This window comes from Maniola hyperantus, chromosome 7 (assembly GCF_902806685.2).
Source record: "Maniola hyperantus chromosome 7, iAphHyp1.2, whole genome shotgun sequence".
Taxonomy (NCBI): domain Eukaryota; kingdom Metazoa; phylum Arthropoda; class Insecta; order Lepidoptera; family Nymphalidae; genus Maniola; species Maniola hyperantus.
This window is the reverse complement of record NC_048542.1, coordinates 11,459,090-11,478,885: the sequence shown is the minus strand read 5'-3', so window position 1 is coordinate 11,478,885 and position 19,796 is coordinate 11,459,090. Positions and strand designations below refer to the sequence as shown.

At 35.9% G+C, this 19,796-nt stretch overlaps 1 protein-coding gene across 1 annotated transcript; it reads left to right on the top strand.

The window, feature by feature from the left end:
• The first annotated feature begins 1,609 nt into the window (after positions 1-1,609).
• LOC117984059 (glucose dehydrogenase [FAD, quinone]-like) lies at positions 1,610-19,328 on the top strand. Its single transcript, XM_069499928.1, has 5 exons — positions 1,610-1,613; positions 1,994-2,139; positions 15,085-15,242; positions 17,347-17,461; positions 17,978-19,328. Exons 1-5 carry the CDS (start codon positions 1,610-1,612, stop codon positions 19,319-19,321), a joined length of 1,767 nt encoding a protein of 588 aa, XP_069356029.1. The 3' UTR covers positions 19,322-19,328.
• The last annotated feature ends 468 nt before the right edge of the window (positions 19,329-19,796 follow it).

Genomic DNA, 19,796 nt, shown 5'->3' with positions numbered 1-19,796 from the left:
ATAATCCATATGCATACTAATATTCTGGGTATATCTGTCTGTCTACTACCATTTCGAGACCCATCTGCTTAACCCGTTTTGACAAACCTTGATACAGAGACAGTTTGAACTTCGGAGATGGACATAAGATTTCTTCTATCACAGAAAATCAAACAGTTCGTGTTGCTAACGTCGACTGGATCCGTGAGTATAGCCGTAGAAATATACTACATATAATAGTTCCTAAAGGATTTAAAAAAAACTTAATCCACGTAGGCGAAGTCGGATGATCTAGTAGAATTAATTATACATAATATCTCAAAAAGGTGTGATATAGTTTTTCCCAATCGTATAGGCAAGCTATACCTAACAATTTATTTTACTAACAATATACTTTATCGTTACCTAATTATTTGATACAGTTTCTTATATCCTAATATTAATTGAACTCAACTAATTTATTCATTGAAATGGTAAAAAACTTCGCTTTTTGACTAACGTACTCGTATATAATTCTTGCATCTACTTATGTGTCTTTCACTTGGCTTACGTTATCTCATGCTGTTGAACGCGTTCATGTGAGAATCAGAAAAAGTTGTCATACCCATTGTTTTATAAGAGTAGCATCTGCATAATTATATAAGAATATCTGCATAACACAGGACTTTGAATATTTCAAAGTGAAGTGATTTAAAAAGACATATAATGGCAACTGTCTGGGCCCCGGAGGATATAAGCCAAATATGTTCTCAGGCACAAGTTCCTTTAGCAGCATGTTCCCAATCTGCTGTTATGTATTTAGCGCTTCTAACACGTCTATACGGTGCGGCTACGATAAGCTTACCAAATTCGAACCCCAATTCAAGCAATACTGAGTCACCAATTCTATTTCCAAAACCATCATCACCAGGAAGTAGCAATCCATCTAATCCAGGTAATAAATTTATCCCCTAATAATTTTCCATCGTACTAGTAATAGTAATTAGTAATTTTAATCTTATGTGTTATAATTTACGGTTGTAACTGTGGCGTCACCCGGGCCACAGCTGAAAATCAGCGTCCTGCATCTTATGTGTGTTAACGCATAGAATGCAAGACATTATGCTGAGATGTACAACCATTTGGGGTGGTGTCACAGATGAAAATGTTACATTTGTACTTAGTGTTTGTCTGTGACACCAACAACAAATAAATGCATTTCTTTATTTCTTCTTTCTTTCTTTCTACTTTTTACGTCGTATTTTTATAAGTACCCTCAGTAATAAATAACTCTTTCCAATAATATGTGTCTGTGGTTTGCCAGATATCCGTAAAATTATCTTGTTTCAAAGTAACAAGGGTCTAAAGGTTTGTACTAGGTATGTAAATCCTTAAAGCTGTGATAGCCTAGTGGTTAGGACATCCTAATCGAAGGTTGGTCGATCCCGAACACGCTCCTCCAACTTTTCGGAGCTATGTGCGTTTTAAATAATTAAATATCACTGTGAAGGAAAACATCGTGAGGAAACCTACGTGCCTGAGAGTTCTCCATAATCTTCTCAAAGGTGAGTGAAGTCTGCCAATCCGCACTTGGCCAACGTGGTAGACTATGGACAAAACCCTTCTCACTCTGAGAAGAGACTGATCTGTAATGAGTCAGTGATGGGTTGATCATGATGATGTAAATCCTTGAGCCCGTGTAACTTTGAAACTGTATATTTTAATCTGGAAAACTACTGACACAGATATTATTTTAAAAACATATCTACAAAATTCCAATGAGTTTGATTGGTTAATATCTAAATGACAACAAATTACCTACAGTACCTACGCAGCTGAAAGTAATGTACATCGGCATTTAGAATGATATTTCGGCTTTGTAGAGCTTTGTCTCTGTCACTCATACCTATATGACGTTTTGCCGGTCTCAACGACAGGGACAACGCTCTACAAATCTGCTTACTGTACGTTTGTTTAGAGCGCACTACGAATAAACTTCTTTTTAATTGTTTTTCAAAAGAATCCTTGATTTCAGAAACCGCTCGATATTCATCGCAGAATAGTAAAACTGACCGGCTGAGGAAGAAGAGGCAAAGTCATGGTTATGACTTCATTATTGTAGGAGCTGGTTCGGCTGGATGTGTAGTTGCTAATCGCTTATCAGAAATAAAATCATGGAGGGTAAGTGCTATTTACTTTTTGCTTTTTATCGCTAAATTGAGTGCACAAGTATATACAGGTGTAACCAGAAAGCTGGCAAAATGAAATCAGGTGATAGTACTGATAATAATCAGTGATATGACACCACAAAAAAAAATTCACGTATTTTGTAAATTCTTCTCATTTCCTCGCAAACACATTTCCTTCTTGGTAACAATTTTATTGAGAAGCAATTTATAGCACACCTTCCTATCAATTTTATCTATTACAATAAAACTACTTACCTCTATCCTTGTTTTTATTCATACTTAATCGAAGGAAAAACAGCTATGAATAGTAAGTATTAGGTACAACACCAAACTATTGTTTTACCGTGAGACAGTAGTATTAAGTTCGTGTTTTTTAGGGTTCCGTACCTCAAAAGGAAAAACGGAACCCTTATAGGATCACTTTGTTGTCAGTCTGTCTGTCTGTCCGTCTGTCAAGAAACCTACAGGGTACTTCCCGTTGACCTAGAATCATGAAATTTGGCAGGTAGGTAGATCTTATAGCTGACATTTGGGGAAAAATCTGAGAACTGTGAATTTAGGGTTAGATCACACAAAAAAATGAAATTGTGGTCATGAACTAATAATTAGTATTTTAAATTTTCGAAGTAAGTAACTATATCAAGTGGGATATCATATGAAAGGTCTTCACTTGTGCATTCTAAAACAGGTTTTTATTTATTTTTATGCATCATCGTTTTTGAATTATCGTGCAAAATGTCGAAAAAATACGACTGTAGTACGGAACCCTCAATGCGCGAGCCTGACTCGCACTTGGCCGGTGTTTTTTTATTGACTTAAGAATCTGTTGTTAAGTAACGCAACGTTATGACTGAGGAAGTTGTGATAGTTTATAGCAGCTATGAAACTACATTTTTATCGTTTCTTTGTATCTTACTCGACCTAGCATGTTATAAACGCATTATAATTAATCTAACTAATCTAAACTCTAGCTATTGCGGTTCATGAGATACGGACGGACGGACGGACGGACGACAGCAGAGGCTTAGTAAAAGGGTCTCGTTGGCACTCTTCGTGTATGGAACCCTACAAACAGAAATAATTACACTACACACTCAGTATTATAAAAGCCTTAGTAGGTAAGTACCTTAGATAACTAATGATTTATTTTATTCTTATCATCCCGTGGCCCCTTTGGATAACAATGAACCGTTGACAAGGTCAGTTTTTCTAATGTCCGAAAATCGAGGCATTCTATTATGTCACCTTGAACTCGGAACGGAAGACCGTGAAAGACCTACAATGACAACTAGAATACTTAGATCAAGCTCTAATTCTATACAATAATGGATTCTATTTTTACCTACCTCCCAAACTAGAAATAGCTATATTGAGTGCCGTGTGGCCTATTTAGGTTAGTCAGCGTGATTGTGGTGGTTATACAAAGTCGAAAACTGGGTGGATGACTGATTTTAGAATCCGAAATCCAAATTAGGCTTTTACTTTCTTTCGTACATCGGAGTAAACTATGTAGTTATTATACACTAACATCGGTTCGAATTTTGAACTAACGACAATAGCGCTAAATAGCGGTGGTGATTAGTTACGCCAAAACCTCACTATCTCATATTTGGCAACCATCTCATATTTGGCATCCTTACCCTACTGCTATAGGTATTCTACTTTTCACCACTCCGATCCACTTTGTAGTCTATACTCAAAATAGAACTTTGTCTTCCGTAGTCTTCCGTATCGTACCAATGCGGAAGAATTTGGGAACCCATTGCATTATTATTCAATGTGAAACCTTCACCAAAGACTAAGTAGGTTTTCCGCGCATTACTTAGGTGCTAAAAGTATTTACCAAGAGATTATGAAAAATACTATTACTTATATTTAAGCAACGCGACGCTTTGCAGAACTTTCTTTAAATTAGCATCGCCTGAACAAAACTTTTCTGAAGAAATACAAATGATATAAAAAATCTGGAAGGACAATATAAAGCTTGTAATTTAGGTTGATTAAAACGAAACCTTATGCTATTCAATTTTCAAACGACTTCAAAAGAGGAGGTCCATTTTTTTATGGATACAGATTAATAATTATCTGAGTTTGATTAATTTTGCGATAGATTTCCTCCTCTCCTCTACCTCTTAAAGTACAATATATAGTACAGTAAATAAAGCCTTTTTTTTTGGTCAACCTCGCACTAAATTTCCGATCCAATTTTTTTTTTTTAGGTTAAGGGTCACTTACTGACCAAAAAATCATTTTTACAAAAAAGTTTACGGGAAATAAAAGATGCAAAATTTTATTCTCTACAATAATAGTCTTAATAACTTTTGCCCTAAAATGGATAGTTTCCGAGATATCAGCCAAAAACTTTCCCTCAAGATTGCGATCGAAGCTCCACCTGGATCTGACAGCATTTTGTCATTTTATGGTCAGTAAGTGACCCTTAACCTAAAAAAAAAAGAAATGGGATCGGAAATTAAGTGCGAGGTTAAATGCTCTATTTACTGGACTACATAATAGCAAAACTATGATTTTATGGTGTCATGACCTAGGCGTGGCACACAATATGATAAGCAAGCTGAAGTGACAGTGGGCAGGTCATATCGGTCGTAGAACCGATGACCCCTGGGGAAGAAATCTTTAGTTGGAATGGAGGCCATAAAAGGATACCTAAGCAAATCGTAGGACGACCTCCAGGCTCCTGAATTTGGCGAGAGAATGGAAAATGTGGTGGAATATTAAGCACCCCTACCAATTTTTATGTTTTATGTATAATGAAATTCCAGGTATTTTTTGCACCATAATCTTAAAAACTAAAGAATTGAAAGGACATGCACAAGAAACCTTAAGAGATTCTCTTTGAGAAAGGTACCTTCCAGAAAACTACAATTCCGTGAAAGTGAAACAATGACGCCGTCTCCGAAAGCGAAAAACTTTTACAATCGCTGTCTTTCGCTAGTTCTTGTGGAACTGAATTCCCAACTGCTTACTGGTAGTTTAATAGAGAACCGTTTTACAAACCACACAATAATTTTCTATCTACATAATTTTCCGAAATAAGATATTATGTTTATGTCCTTTAAGATTTTAAGCTTGTCATGTTTATCATACAAATATTGTGATACACTGCAGAGCTGGTTTTAAGGTTATGTAACCTTCTCATTCCGAGAAGAGACTTGTGCTCAGCACTAGGCCAGCCGATGGGTTGATCATCATGATGATAATGATGATAATATAAAGCGGATGTTAGAGCTTCAACCATCATTTGAGATTAGAAATTTGTATTATACCTACATGTCGAAACCTTTTATGTACGACTCGATCTATTAACACCTTCCATCCAACCATGACTAATCATTTAAAATAGACTCGCTCCTATTGAGATATATTCAATACAGGTAACTTACTGGGCAAATAAATTGGATCTTTTTTTCCATTATACAAAAATTTGTATTAACTATCATAGATTAATTAAATACAATGGTACAGTACGCAGCTGAAAGTAATGTATATCGACCTTCAGAAGGAGGTAGCAGATTTGTAGAGCGCTGTCCCTGTCGTTGAGACCGACAAAACGTCCTATACTTACATAGGTATGAGTGACAGAGACAACGCTCTACAAAGCCGAAATGTCATTCTAAAGGTTGATGTACATTACTTTCGGCCGCGTACTGTAGATAGTAATTTTCCTAGCTTTGCTATTGTAAGAAATTAGCTGTTATTGGAAGCTAATTAAAAGAAAATAAGGACAAAGCTGATTAAAAGAAAATAAGGACTACTTAAATCACACTAATAATAATTACTACTAAGTAATTAGTAGTGTAATTTAACAGACTTGACCTTATTTTCTTCTATTATTGACCTCATTTTTAAGAAGCAATTTTCCACAGTGCAATAATCATTTTTTCTATCATGACGAGTATTAAGTAATGTAGAGTTTCATACACTACTTTATCTAAACTCATATTATCTTAAAATCATAAAATCTTGGGAACATATTATTTTGTCAAAACTCATAAGCTTTTCTTGATAAATATTGCACATGGACGACGTAGAAAAAGTTAAGTCAGAATCAGAATAGAAAATAAATAATAAATAAATGACGATTTTTGTATAATTATTATTAATTTAAAAAAAAATTATAACATCAAACTTGAAATTACATTACAAAATGGAATTACAACTTGTTCGTGTAAGCAGCTAATATTTACCTAGATCCAGCTACTGATTTCTTTGCGGTGTAGATATACGCGATCTTGGACCTATTGTTACAGAGTACAATAACTCTTGAGTAACTTATTGAACGAAAGTGGGAGTAGATTCGTTACGCCAGCGATCTGTTCGGTTCAGCAACATTGAAAGGAGTCCGTAACTGGTTGCTAAATTCGACTGATAATGACCCTTAATCAGACATAACCCCTTTCAGTAAAAATTTGCACGGGCACAATGCATATTGATAATTTAAAATGGAAAATTATACCTACCTAATCTCTTTATAGCCAGCCGTTCTAAATTTTGATGTGACAATACTAACGTAGTCACATATGCCTAGGCCTAGGTCTTGGCATAGGCCTAGGTGCTGGAAGTAAACCTTTTTCGCCCCCTTCCACCTTATTAGTTTTATCACATTAATATCTAAACTACACCCCTTGCGATGATTCGTCACGCCAAGAGTAATTTTGCAAAACCCATTCTATTGTCAACCATCTCACGTTTCAATACCTATAATTATTGTTAGAGTCACCGTTACATCATTTACTTCATTCATTGTAATTCTTGTAAACCTTGACTGTGTTTCATTTCGGCTTTTTCACTTCAACGGAACAATATTATCAAAGTGTATGCAACCGCATGTCGAATTTCAATGACCGTGGTTAAACCAGCGTAATATTACGAAAATTAGTACGACTTCATTTTTTAAATAAAAATAGCGAGCAAACGAGTTGGCGGGTCACCTGGTGTTAAGTGATTACCGCCGCCCATGAACATTTGCAGTACCAGAGAAATCGCCAGTTCCTTACCGGCCTTTCAGTAATTTGTGGATCCGCTCGTTGAATAATCCCAGGCTGTAATCTAGTGGGAACACCGCCGAAGGGGGTTGATTCTATAGTTAGCATGTGCGTGAATAAAGGATCTTGCAAAACGGGCAGCCAAAGTGCACCAGACACCCAGTACCTATTAGTGAATCTAGTTACTTTACTACATGGGATAGACATTATTAGGTTTAGCAGTTATGTTTTCCGTATTATCAGTACCCACTAGATTACAACCACGATGCGTTTTCGTCAGTGTGAATTTTTCTTTATTAATTAAAAAACTCTTCAATATTCCAAATTAGCTCATGTTATTCTCCAGGTCTTTAACTAAATTTATGTAAAAAAATCACGACAGTCCATTGCTCCGTTGCGGTCTGATTCAAGGACAAACCAACAATCAAACGCACTTTCGCATTCGAAATATTAAATAGAATAATAATTAACACGCCCAGTCGCACTTCTGTCACAGACTATAATAATACTAACATACTTCTGTTTACGAATTTGATCTTGTTTTTAGAGTTTCGTACCTCAAAAGGAAAAAGGAACTCTTATTTTATTTTATTTTATTTTATTTATTTTTTGCAATCAACAGCCGATATATACAATATAATTTTACATAATAACAGACTGAAAATAAGGCCAAATAGGATTACAATTTTTTACAGATTACTTAAATAGGATAGGATCACTTTGTTGTCTGTCTGTCTGTCAGTCTGTCTGTCTATATGTCTGTCTGTCGTTGGACCATCTATCCGTCTGTCAATCTGTCCGTCTGCCCGACTGACCGTCTATACGTCTGTCTGTCGTGTCTGTCAAGAAAACCTATAGGGTACTTCCTGCAGACCTTAAAATCATGAAATATGGCAGATAAGTAGGTCTTATAACACAAGTAAAGGAAAAATCCGAAAACTGTGAATTTGTGCGTACATCACAAAAAAAAATGTGTCCATGAAAAAAATATTTACTAAATGGCATTAGATGGCGCAGTCCATTTTTAACTTGCAGTGTTCTACATAAAAGTGTTACGTATATCTTGTACCTATGATGGTACGAAACCCTTCGTGCGCGAGACTGACTCGCATTACCGGTTTTTTTATTATGTTATGTATGCCGAAGTGTAAGCAAAATGTTTTAGTCGAAAAGTAACGCTTGTAGACATGAGTTATTATTTTAATAAAACAAAATTAATTCCGTGAAATTTTCGACTCTCTCGTTTTACCGGTAGCGCCCAAAACGTTAAGCATACAATTTAATTTCCAACACTGACTATACAAATCCTCTTATAAAAGTTAAAGCAAACTTACGTTGTTCAAAGTACGTTGTAAGAGGTTTAAAACACTTTGTAAGTAGTCTGAACTCTGAAATAAGGTAACATTTGCTACCTTAATTTACGAGTATGCCTTCTTAGAAGTAGGTTTCGGAGTCTAGAAAACTCAAACAAGCATTACTTGGAAGCACTTTCATAGGGAACTATTAGGTAAACTCATTTCTCACTATGGAATCATTATAATCCGGACGCACTGTAGTGTAGGTTATCTTCCAGTAGCACGAATTTTAAGATCTTTCATAATTGATTTATCAAATGATTTTTTTCATTATAAAAAGATTTATGAAATGTCTTTTTATCAGGCTTTTTCGGATTAACCAGTCAAACTATTAATTTTGTTATACCACTGGCTTTTAATATAATTTTAATATTTTCTATCATACCTACGTAGGTACAAATCGCTGTTTTCTTAAATCAGGGTTGACCCCTTGTCATAGTTATACCAAATCTCCTAATTTCAGTCCTGTTTTTTACAGCAATACTCCAATAGACAAATTGAAGCAAGACTTTTTGGAATTCATTCCGCCCTTTGAGATATTAATGCTAGATGGTACGATGAATTCAACAACAATGCACGGTAGTTCCTATCTATATTAAGTAAATTCAAACAAAGTTGGGACTAGTTCCTCAGCACTACTCTATTCAGGCTCCCCAACAGTTCCTCAATTAATAACGGAACTTTGAGAGTTCGAGCTAAAAGTTGTTGATTGGAATAAATTTAATATACGATTTAAGATTACCCTTTATCAAGTTGATTTACCTAAATCCTGTTGATAAACAAAGTTATGCAAAATTTCTTGACTTTAGTGCTTAGTTATCTAATACCCTAACACCAAAATGCAAAACTTTTTTGGTAGGTACAAAACTTTGTACGAACTTTTTACTTTAATAGTATTATCTCTCTTACTATTAAAGTAAGAGAGATAATATACCCTGTAACAGATTGTGTATTCAAACATCCAACTTACCCTGTATTTTTAAATACCTTCAAAGCCCAAATCAATCCATGCTAATATTATAAAAGTGGAAGTGTGTCTGTTTACCTATCCGGGAGCTTTCCACGGCCCATCAGTTTAACCGATTTTAACGTTTCATACACAGAGATAGCTTGCATTCTGTGGACAGACATAATATGGGCTATACTTTGTCCTAGAAAATCAAAGAATTTCCACAGGGTTTTTAAACCTTAATCCACGTGGACGAAGTCGTGGGCATCATTTACTTAATTTGGCACAGAGATAGCTTCATCTCGGAAATAGGTATGGGGTAATTTTAATCCTAAACAACCATAGAGCTCCTACGGGTTTAAAAAAAAAACTATATCCATGTGGACGAAATCACAGGCATTTTTAGTAGGTAGGTATGTAAAAAATTAAAAAAAAGATTTGAAAATCATCTGTTGAAGCAAATTCTTTACAAAAAAGCTTATTAACACCATAACGGTAAATCAAACCGAATATCACGTGAAAGTGCCTTTAAAAATTCGGAATCCAATTTAATCGTATTGTTGACATAAAGAATTAACCTCGTAAATGTTGAACACCGTTGGAAATATTTAAAAATACACGCAAAATGTGTAAAACACATAAACGTTATATAGTAGTATACCTATAACACCGCCATAATCGTAAACCGTACAACATCGCGATAGCTACCGCGGAAAATTGTAGCATAGAATTAAATTGAACGATCTTACTTGCAAGTGGTGTTTAAATTGGCGACGCGACGGGGTAAATTCGGAAAGCCATTATGACTTAATTGGTTTCACCATGATCAGCCCATCGCCGAACCACCACTGAGGACAGGTCTCGTCTCAGAATGAGAAGGGTTTATTCCAAGTCCACCGCGCTGGCCATGTGCAGAGACTTCACAATCTTTGAGAACATTATGGAAAACTTTCAGGCGTGCAGCTGCAGGTCCCTCACGATGGTTTCCTTCAGTGATAATGCAAGTGATATGTAATTGCTTAATTGGTTTATTCCGTTTCATATACAATTTTGGGCATTAAGTATTATTATAAATTCAGGTCTAATTGAAGACAGGCGGCAGCTAGTTCACCTCACCTTATACAATTTTTCATTGAGTTTGACTGGTTAATATACAAAGGAAAATCAAACTATGTTTGTATGAAGCGTGCTATGAGTACACTTTTAAGCAGTTTGATGTGTTGCGAGTAATATTCTGCAAAATATAGCGTTTGAATTTTATGTAAAAAGAAAGTAAAACTTGTAAAAACACGTATCTGAGTTATAACACCGCTACAATCATAAAACGGAGAAAAATCTCTATAGCAACAACGTACCTAAATGGAGTGGAGAGCAAAGGATGAAATTTAAATGAAACCATATTTATATCTGTGCTCTGAATTTCACTCCAAATGTTTTAGATGAAATTTTTATTTAATTTTTTTAACCACTTATGATGTTTCACATTTATTAATTAAATATTTTTTTCAGTTAAAAATGTTTATTTTTAATATTAACTATGTTATAAATTCGAAAGGGTGTCTGTGTGCTATATTTTTACGGGGTCCTCCGTTTTTTATTTGAACAAAATTTAATACAAAGATAGCTTGCGTTACGGGAATGGGTACCTATATCCTACTTTACACTAACAATTTTCGGCAGCATTAAAATATAGGAATAAAATAATCTAATTATAGGTATAAAAGAAAAAGGTGACTGACTGACTATCTATCAACGCACAGCTCAAACTACTGGACGGATCGGGCTGAAATTTGGCATGCATATAGCTATTATGACGTAGACATCCGCTAAGAAATGATTTTTGAAAATTGAACTCTTAACGGGGTGAAATAGGGGTTTGAAATTTGTATAGTCCACGCGGACGAAGTCGCGAGCATAAGCTAGTTGTTATATTTACTTAAACAGAGATCTTCTCGTTTTTCCATAATGTTTTAAAGGTGTGTAAAGACTGCAGTTTAACAGCCTGCCAAACCCTTCTCATTCTGACAAAACCAGTGCTCGGTAGTGAGCTGGCGATGGGTTGGCATACAATGTCATACGCAATAGATCTATCCAATCTTTACAAAAAAATATAGTCAAAAATGAACACTACTCCATTATTTTCAAGTTTTTGGACTGGATGTCAAATTATTCAATTTTCACAGCTTAAACTCGATCAAACTTTTTGAATTTAGTTTGGGAGTGCCCATATTTCATGTTAATTGTCGCTGTGGCAAAACAGTTGTTACTAAATTTGATTGGAAATTTCGATGGCGACAAAATTTAACTAAAATTCGTGCCATATTTTTTGTAATACTACGAGGATAGATAAAAGTATACATAGCGAGACCAATAATTAATCTATGATAAAAAAAACCGGCCAAGTGAGAGTCAGGCCCGTGCACTGAGGGTTCCGTACTAGAATCGTATTTTATCGACATTTTGCATGATAAATCAAAAACTATTAAGTATGCCTATAAATAAATAAAAATCTGTTTTAGAATGTAAAAGTAAAGCCCTTTCTTATGATACCCCACTTGATATAGTTATCTTACTTCGAAAATTGAAAATACTAATTATTAGTTCATGACAACAATTTTTTTTTGTGTGATGTAACCACAAATTCACGGTTTTCAGATTTTTCCCCGAATGTCTGCTATAAGACCTATCTATCTACCAAATTTCATAGTTCAAGGTCAACGGGAAGTAGGTTTCTTGACAGACCGACAGACAGACAGACTGCCAGACAGACAGACAGACAGACAGACAGACAACAAAGTGATCCTATAAGGGTTCCGTTTTTCCTTTTGAGGTACGGAACCCTAAAATTATTATTTTTGACAAGTTAGACCTACCTTGTCATTAAAAAGGGGATGTTTGATGGTGGTGAGTAAAGCCGTCGCGCGTGATCGCACCCGTTTGCTTGAAGGAGCTGGATTCAAAAAGTGACCTCCAATTACCACTACCGTATAGTAGTAGGTAGTACAAATGCATAAGTTCTATTAATTAGTCTGGGACAGAAGGACTGGCTCATTATTTGCGCAAATGATCAGCCTGGCTGTCCAGCGTGAAAATGCAGCCAGTATTCTTGACACCATTCCACGCGGGTATGTTTTGTACAGTATTTAGATAAGTGCTAAGCTCTAAGTTACATTACAACATTTTCTATTTAGTAGAATTCTTTATTATTTTTCTTTGTGATTATTGATTTTGATTGTATAGGTTTTAGTTCTAGGTACCTATAAGTTTTGATTTTATACGACTACCTTATTAAACCAGTGGCAGCTTTTTTTTGGTTGCGGATTACGGAGTCCCAAATCAAGCTGAAAATATATTATTTTTTCAAGAAATTCATTAGCATGTAGAGTCGGGAATTTAAATGTGTCACAATCCCGTTCCTCGAAGAGCACGTACGAGCCATGCTCTCCAGTCGTATTGAATTGGGTATTTGACTCCAATTTTTTTATTACTTTATTATAAACTAGGATAAAAATAATGACGAAAACTGAAAAAACTAATTAAATCGATCAAATAACAAAAAAGTTATAAGCATTTAAATAGTTCTGATTAGACAGAGATAGCGATATGTATTTTGACGTCACACCTTACTAAAGCCATAGTAGCTTCGTGTGGTTTCATACAAATTTTCGTTTTGCGAGAAAGGGAGAGAAGACCCGACCACTACAAAATTAAAATGCCTGTAACTTTTGTAAATCTTTGTTGGATTTTAATATTTTTATCAGCGTCCGTCATTATTTTTATCCTAGTTTATAATAAAGTAATAATATTTATCAAATTAAAAAGTAGTAAAATACCCATTTGCTGGCCCATTAGTGTGTGTTACTCAGTGGTAATATTTGCCGGCGTAGCCGTAATTCAGTCAGGAGAGCATTATATGCAAAGAAAAATAGTATATCTTTGGAGAAATTAAAGAATAATATAATATGTAGTCAGACAACCCGCTGTGCAGCGCAGTGTGTTGCCTTAAGTACTAAATCATTACTTACTCTATATGAAACATCTCAACCATAACTACCAGTATTTTTTTTAGTTACAAATGAAATAATAATATATTATGTTTTACCAAATTATAAGATTCTGACCTTTATTCGTGCAATAAAGATAGTGATTGTCGAAAAAAGAAATTCTATTTTATACAATGAACCAAAAGCTTAGTTTGCTATAATCCGCTGAAAATTCTATTTTATTGCAAGATGACGAAAATCATGTCTTGTGGAAAGTATTGATGAGGTCTAGGTTGGAACGCGCTTGCCTATAATAAGATTATTATACACTCATGCCTTGAAGGTACTAAAGTTATATTATCTACACCCTCCCTGGTCCCTAGCAGTAGTAAGCGCTGTTGTCTTATTAGTGGGAAGTCGCGGATTCAATTCCCGGCATTGGTATTATATAATTTTTATATTTCTGGTCTGGCCTGTTGGCCGGGAGGCTGCGGTCATGGCTAGTTACCGCCCTACCGGCAAAACCGTGCCGTCTAGCGATTTAGCGTTCCGGTACGATGCCGTGTAGAAACCAAAGGGGTGTGGGTTTAATAAAAACTGCCATAACACTTCCAGGTTAGACTGCATCATCACTTACCACTAGGTGAGATTGCAGACAAGGGCTAACTTGTATCTGAATTTAAAAAAAAACACTGTCGCCGGAAGGGCGTTCTAAACATTAGCGGTTCGTACCAGAAACGTTGAACATAAACCATTTCGTGCGAGTGGATGTCGATCACATACTTAAAGGTTCGTACGCACCTGAGCGGCGCGGCGCGGCGCTTCAGTCCGACTGCAGAACGCGTCACCTCAGGCCGCTCGACGGTGCCTACCGCACTACAACTTCAGTACGCGGCACCTCGCGTCACTTGCGCGTCACTTTTATACCCGTTCGCGTACGAGCGCGAAGCGCCGTGCCGCGCCGCTGGGTATGTCGCACTAGCGTCACTGCACTGCGCGTCGCTTCGCTGCGCTTCAAAATATTCTCTCCAGCCGTGCCGCGCGGCAACGCGCGGTGAAGCGCTGTGCAGCGCCGCTCTAGTGCGATATGCGCCATACAAAATGATAGAAATGATATTTTGACGCTCTGTGCCGCGACGTGCAGCTCGCTGAAGCGCCGCGCCGCGCCGCTCAGGTGCGTACAAACCTTAAGGATGCCTTCACTTTGATGTTACATACTATTATAATGCCTACCTACTCACAATCAGGAATATTATATCACACAACTGGGCAAAACCCCTTCAATCTCATTAGAATATACTGTTAATTATAACTATTAACCCGCCCCGGTTTCGCACGAGTAGTTTATTACAATTTCACAGAGATCTCTAATTTTTTGAACACTAACTATAGCCTATGTCACTCAGAAATAATGTACTTAGCTTTCTGCTGGTGAAAGAATTTTCAAAATCGGTTCAATAGTTCCGGAGATTACTTCTTACAAACAAACTTACGAACTTTACCTCTTTACAATAATATTAGTATAGATTACTGTTAGGTACCTTCTTAAAATAACTACTTGGGTACTATTTTTAGTGGTTGGTTTGGTTTATGGTTGGTGCCCTGTAATTTTTTTTAAAGATTAAAACACTTCATTTCTTTTATCAGATACTGCTAATAGAAGCCGGCCCAGAAGAGCCAGATGTTACAAGCGTTCCTGCCTTACCTCCAGCACTGCGATGGTCAAGCATAGATTGGAACTACCAGACCCAACCTGAGAAACTAACATGCAGAGGCTATGCTGGAGGCAGATGCCATTGGGCTAGGTAAGCACTAATCTAAGATTCATGTTTCTTCAACTTTTTTCAATCAATCAATCAGTCTGTTTACGTCCACTGCTGGACATGTATGGACTGCTGCCTTCCCAAGAGCGCACCACCACACACGATCCTCTGCCTTCTTCATCCACCCACTTGTCCAGTGACTTTATTGCGTCAAAATTATGTATTGCATGTCTGCTGCATTGGCAGCGAATCTCTCGGTGTGCGCGGTGTTAGCAGATACGGCTGAATAGGCATTAGTTAGGTTAGCATTTATTTAAGGAGTAAGCAGTGCTTTGGTGCTTCTATGACTTGCACGCCAGTGCCTGACAATAACAATGCCTTTATTCTAAAGCTTATTACAAACTACGGAATATTCATACCAATTTTTGAAGGGAAAATTGGTACGAATGTTGGGAACGAGAATATTGACCGGACTATAATATAATTTTCACTCCACTCGCTCTAGAATGCCTTATTATAGACCAGTAGGGCGATTGTCTAAAACCTGCATCAATCATTATTACAATCTCAATTGTTCTGATTGGCTGAATTTGTGCGATTCTTGTTGCAACAATGCATTGTGGCCAATAGTGAGCGAGCATTAACCAATCAGATGATTGCGATCGTGACATTGTAGCTGTCAAACAACCGCAGTAGGGCCACAGTTAGCTAAGGGGTATTGATAGTGTAGAGGGGTAATGATTGTCTGTAACTTGGAGATAATTTATAACTTCGTAAAGAATAAATAGTTCTTGGTCGTGTTTTGATAACATTTAATAGCAGACACATTCTGTTATAGACTCTGCTTCATAAATAACGATCTTCCGACTGCCACGTTTCAGCGGTAAAATAATGGCGTTTCTTCGGTCATAAACTATCTTTTACACAAGAGAGTGGACGTGACAATATTTACTGAGTAGAAAAAGCCTCTAAGACTTTATAAATCTATCATTAATGATGCTATTTTATGAGCGTTCAGTGATCGCATAGCATATCATGAATTTGATGAAAGAAACTTTGGTATCGGTTTTGAAGAAAAGGAAAACTGCTTTGTACCTTATTGAGATTAAATCCGTAATGTAACAGAAATAAACCGGCCAAGTGCGAGTCAGGCTCGCGCAATGAGGGTTCCGTACTACAGTCGTATTTTTTCGACATTTTGCACGATAATTCAAAAACTATGATGCATAAAAATAAATAAAAATCTGTTTTAGAATGTACAGGTTAAGACCTTTCATGTGATACCCACGTGATATAGTCACTCACTTCGAAAGTTGAAAATACTAATTATTAGTTCATGACCACAATTTAATTTTTTTTGTGTGATCTAATCCTAAATTCACGGTTTCAGATTTTTCCCTAAATGTCAGCTATAAGATCTACCTACCTGCCAAATTTCATGATTCTAGGTCAACGGGAAGTACCCTGTAGGTTTCTTGACAGACAGACAGACAGACAGACAGGCAACAAAGTGATCCTATAAGGGTTCCGTTTTTCCTTTTGAGGTACGGAACCCTAAAAAGAAGTAATTTTACTGCGGTAATTAATATAATTACGTCAGAATAAATTAATGTAGTTAAGAAATTCATCGTTTTTTTTTTTAATTCGGTGAAGTATTAGTACTCTATGTCGGTGTTTCTAAGTTAGTACTTTATGTTTATTATTATTTGTAGCTTGCATAGACATTTCAAATGCAATGCAAAATCACTAGATGATGCCCGAGACTTCGTCCGCGTGGATTTAGGTTTTAAAAAATTCTATGGTAATTCTTTTTCGTTTTTGCTGAATACAAAAGCCTATGTCCTTCCCCAAAATGTAAGTTAACTCTGTACCAAATTCCATCAAAATCAGTCAAGCTGTTGGGTCGCAAAAAGCTAGCAGACACACTTTCGCATTTATAATACTAGTGTGGATTTTATTTTACAATATGCTTCAAACTATACCAAACTTCTCTTTTATCCTAAATAATATCTGTCCCGGCTTTACTCACGTGTTTAGTCGACGTTAGCCCGACTAGTTTCGAACCCATACGGGGTCCTTTTTCAAGGGAGTCCGTTCGCGCGGTTTTTCCTCTTTTTATCTGTTAAAGAAATTTGTATTGTTACAGAGGCAAAACTATGGGAGGTAGTAGTGCTATTAACTACTTAATATACATAAGAGGAAATCGACTTGACTACGATAATTGGGCTGCTTTGGGAAACCCTGGATGGAGCTACAAAGAGGTTTTGAATTTATTTTGGTTGATTATTAAATTCACGAATATTATAAATTAGTTGATCCACCCCGGTTTCACTCGGGTATGGTTTACCTATTTCATAGAAGAATAAGGATGTGTTATATCACAATACCTATAGATACACTTCCTTCGTGAATATATTTTGTTCTGAATACTAATGAAACCCGTATTGAATTGCACTGAGAAATTAGGTACCAAATTCTTTTTACCGGAATTGAATCTGCTACTTTGTGTATTATTTATATGACGTATAAATAATATTCAACTAGCTCTAGTACTGAGGGTTAATGTAGTAGCTATCAGTAAAATAATTTTCTAAATCGGATCATTAGTTACAATATTTCAATTTGTTAGTAAATATATGAATACGTTTATAGACACTACTACTAACAACTTTGTATATATTAACAAATTTTACCTCTTTATAAAATTGATAAAGATAAATTTCGAATGCAAATTGTTTAATATTTTACAATAATAAAATTCAAAAATATCGTTGCAGGTACTACCCTACTTCAGAAAGTCCGAAAATAACAGAAACATTGAAGCTAACGACACATATTATCATGGGGTAGGTGGACCTATGTATGTTGAAAGGTTTCCTTATACAGATGCAAATTCAATTATGTTAGTGGAAGCTTTTAACGAAACGGGATTACCAATAGTTGATTTAAATGCAGAAAATAATATTGGCACGGAATTTGGTCAATCGACTTCTTTCAACGGTCGCAGATGGTCAACAAATATGGCTTATATTAGACCCATACGTGACGCCCGCTCAAATATTGATATTATGGTAAATGCATTTGTTACTAAAATAATTATTGATCCAGTCACAAAAGTAGCGCAAGGAGTAACCTACGTCAGAAACGGCGTATACCGAGATGTGTATGCCAGAAAAGAAGTCATAGTAAGTGCTGGATCCATAAATTCACCAAAATTACTCATGTTATCTGGTATTGGTCCTAGACGTCACTTGAAAAGTCTAAAATTACCGGTTTTATCCAATTTGCAAGTGGGACAGAATTTACAAGATCATGCAACTTCAGATGGACTTATTATTGCTCTTAATAAAACTTCGACTCAAGTGAGTGGACCTGAACTGTTAAATGAAATCACAAAGTACTATCAGCAACCACTCGATCAGAAAAGTGGTCCACTGTCATCTACTAACACTATCAATGGTATTGGATACATAAAAACGAGATATGCACGTGAGAATGCTCCAGATATCCAAATGCTTTTCGATGGCCAAAATTTTGAAGATTTATATGCAGATCCGCAAACTTATGTACAACTGCCCGTATTTCCTTTAGCCTTTTTTAATAGTTTAACAGCTAGACCGTTTTTACTAACACCGAGAAGTAGAGGGCAAATATTATTGAATCGGACAGATCCAGTATTTGGTCAACCTTTAATATATCCGGGATTTTTCACTGTTAAGGAAGATGTAGATGTATTGGTCGAAGGAATGCGGTATGTTGTCACCTTAGAACAGACGGAAGCCTTTAAGAAAAATGGTGCCCACTTTGTTCGAAGACCGATTAGAGGTTGTGAAAAGTATGATTGGGGGACCTATGATTATTTTTATTGTTTGCTAGTACAATATACATCTACGATCTACCATCCTGTAGGGACATGTAAAATGGGACCATCTGAGGATAAAACTGCAGTTATTGATGCCAGACTACGTGTGTATAATATAAAAGGTTTGAGAGTTATCGATGGTTCCATCATGCCACAAATAGTTAGAGGAAATACAAATGCACCAATAATAATGATAGGTGAAAAAGCCTCAGATATGATCAAAGAAGATTATAAGGTATCAAATAATAATAATAATTAATGATACTGTTATTTTAATGAAATATTCATATTTTTTTCAGCTACTTGTTTGTTAAACTGTTAGGAATTTAACAAAGAATTTGTGTATTTTAGTTTGTATACAATAAAAGTTACTAAAAGATGTATTTAAAAAAGGTTTTATTCATGAATTCCCCGCAAATATTTTATTATTTAAACACGAGCGAGTTTTGAAAAAAAGTGAAACAATATCTTCCCGCACACCCTATTTAGCGTGGGGGCTGTGCGGATGTGCGGGGCGTCCCCACCCCGATTGCCATCTCAACCTGTCGCGTACTATAGCTACCATTAAGATGCTTGAAATCGCGCCACTTGTAGCAAACTGTTAAATATCTTTATTTCTATCATTTTTTGTCAAATCTGAAAAAAACTGTAAAATTAATTAATTAAAAGTGACAGCATTACAAAAAACTAAACCAGATGCACTATGCAATATACGAAAATGATATTTTCATGTA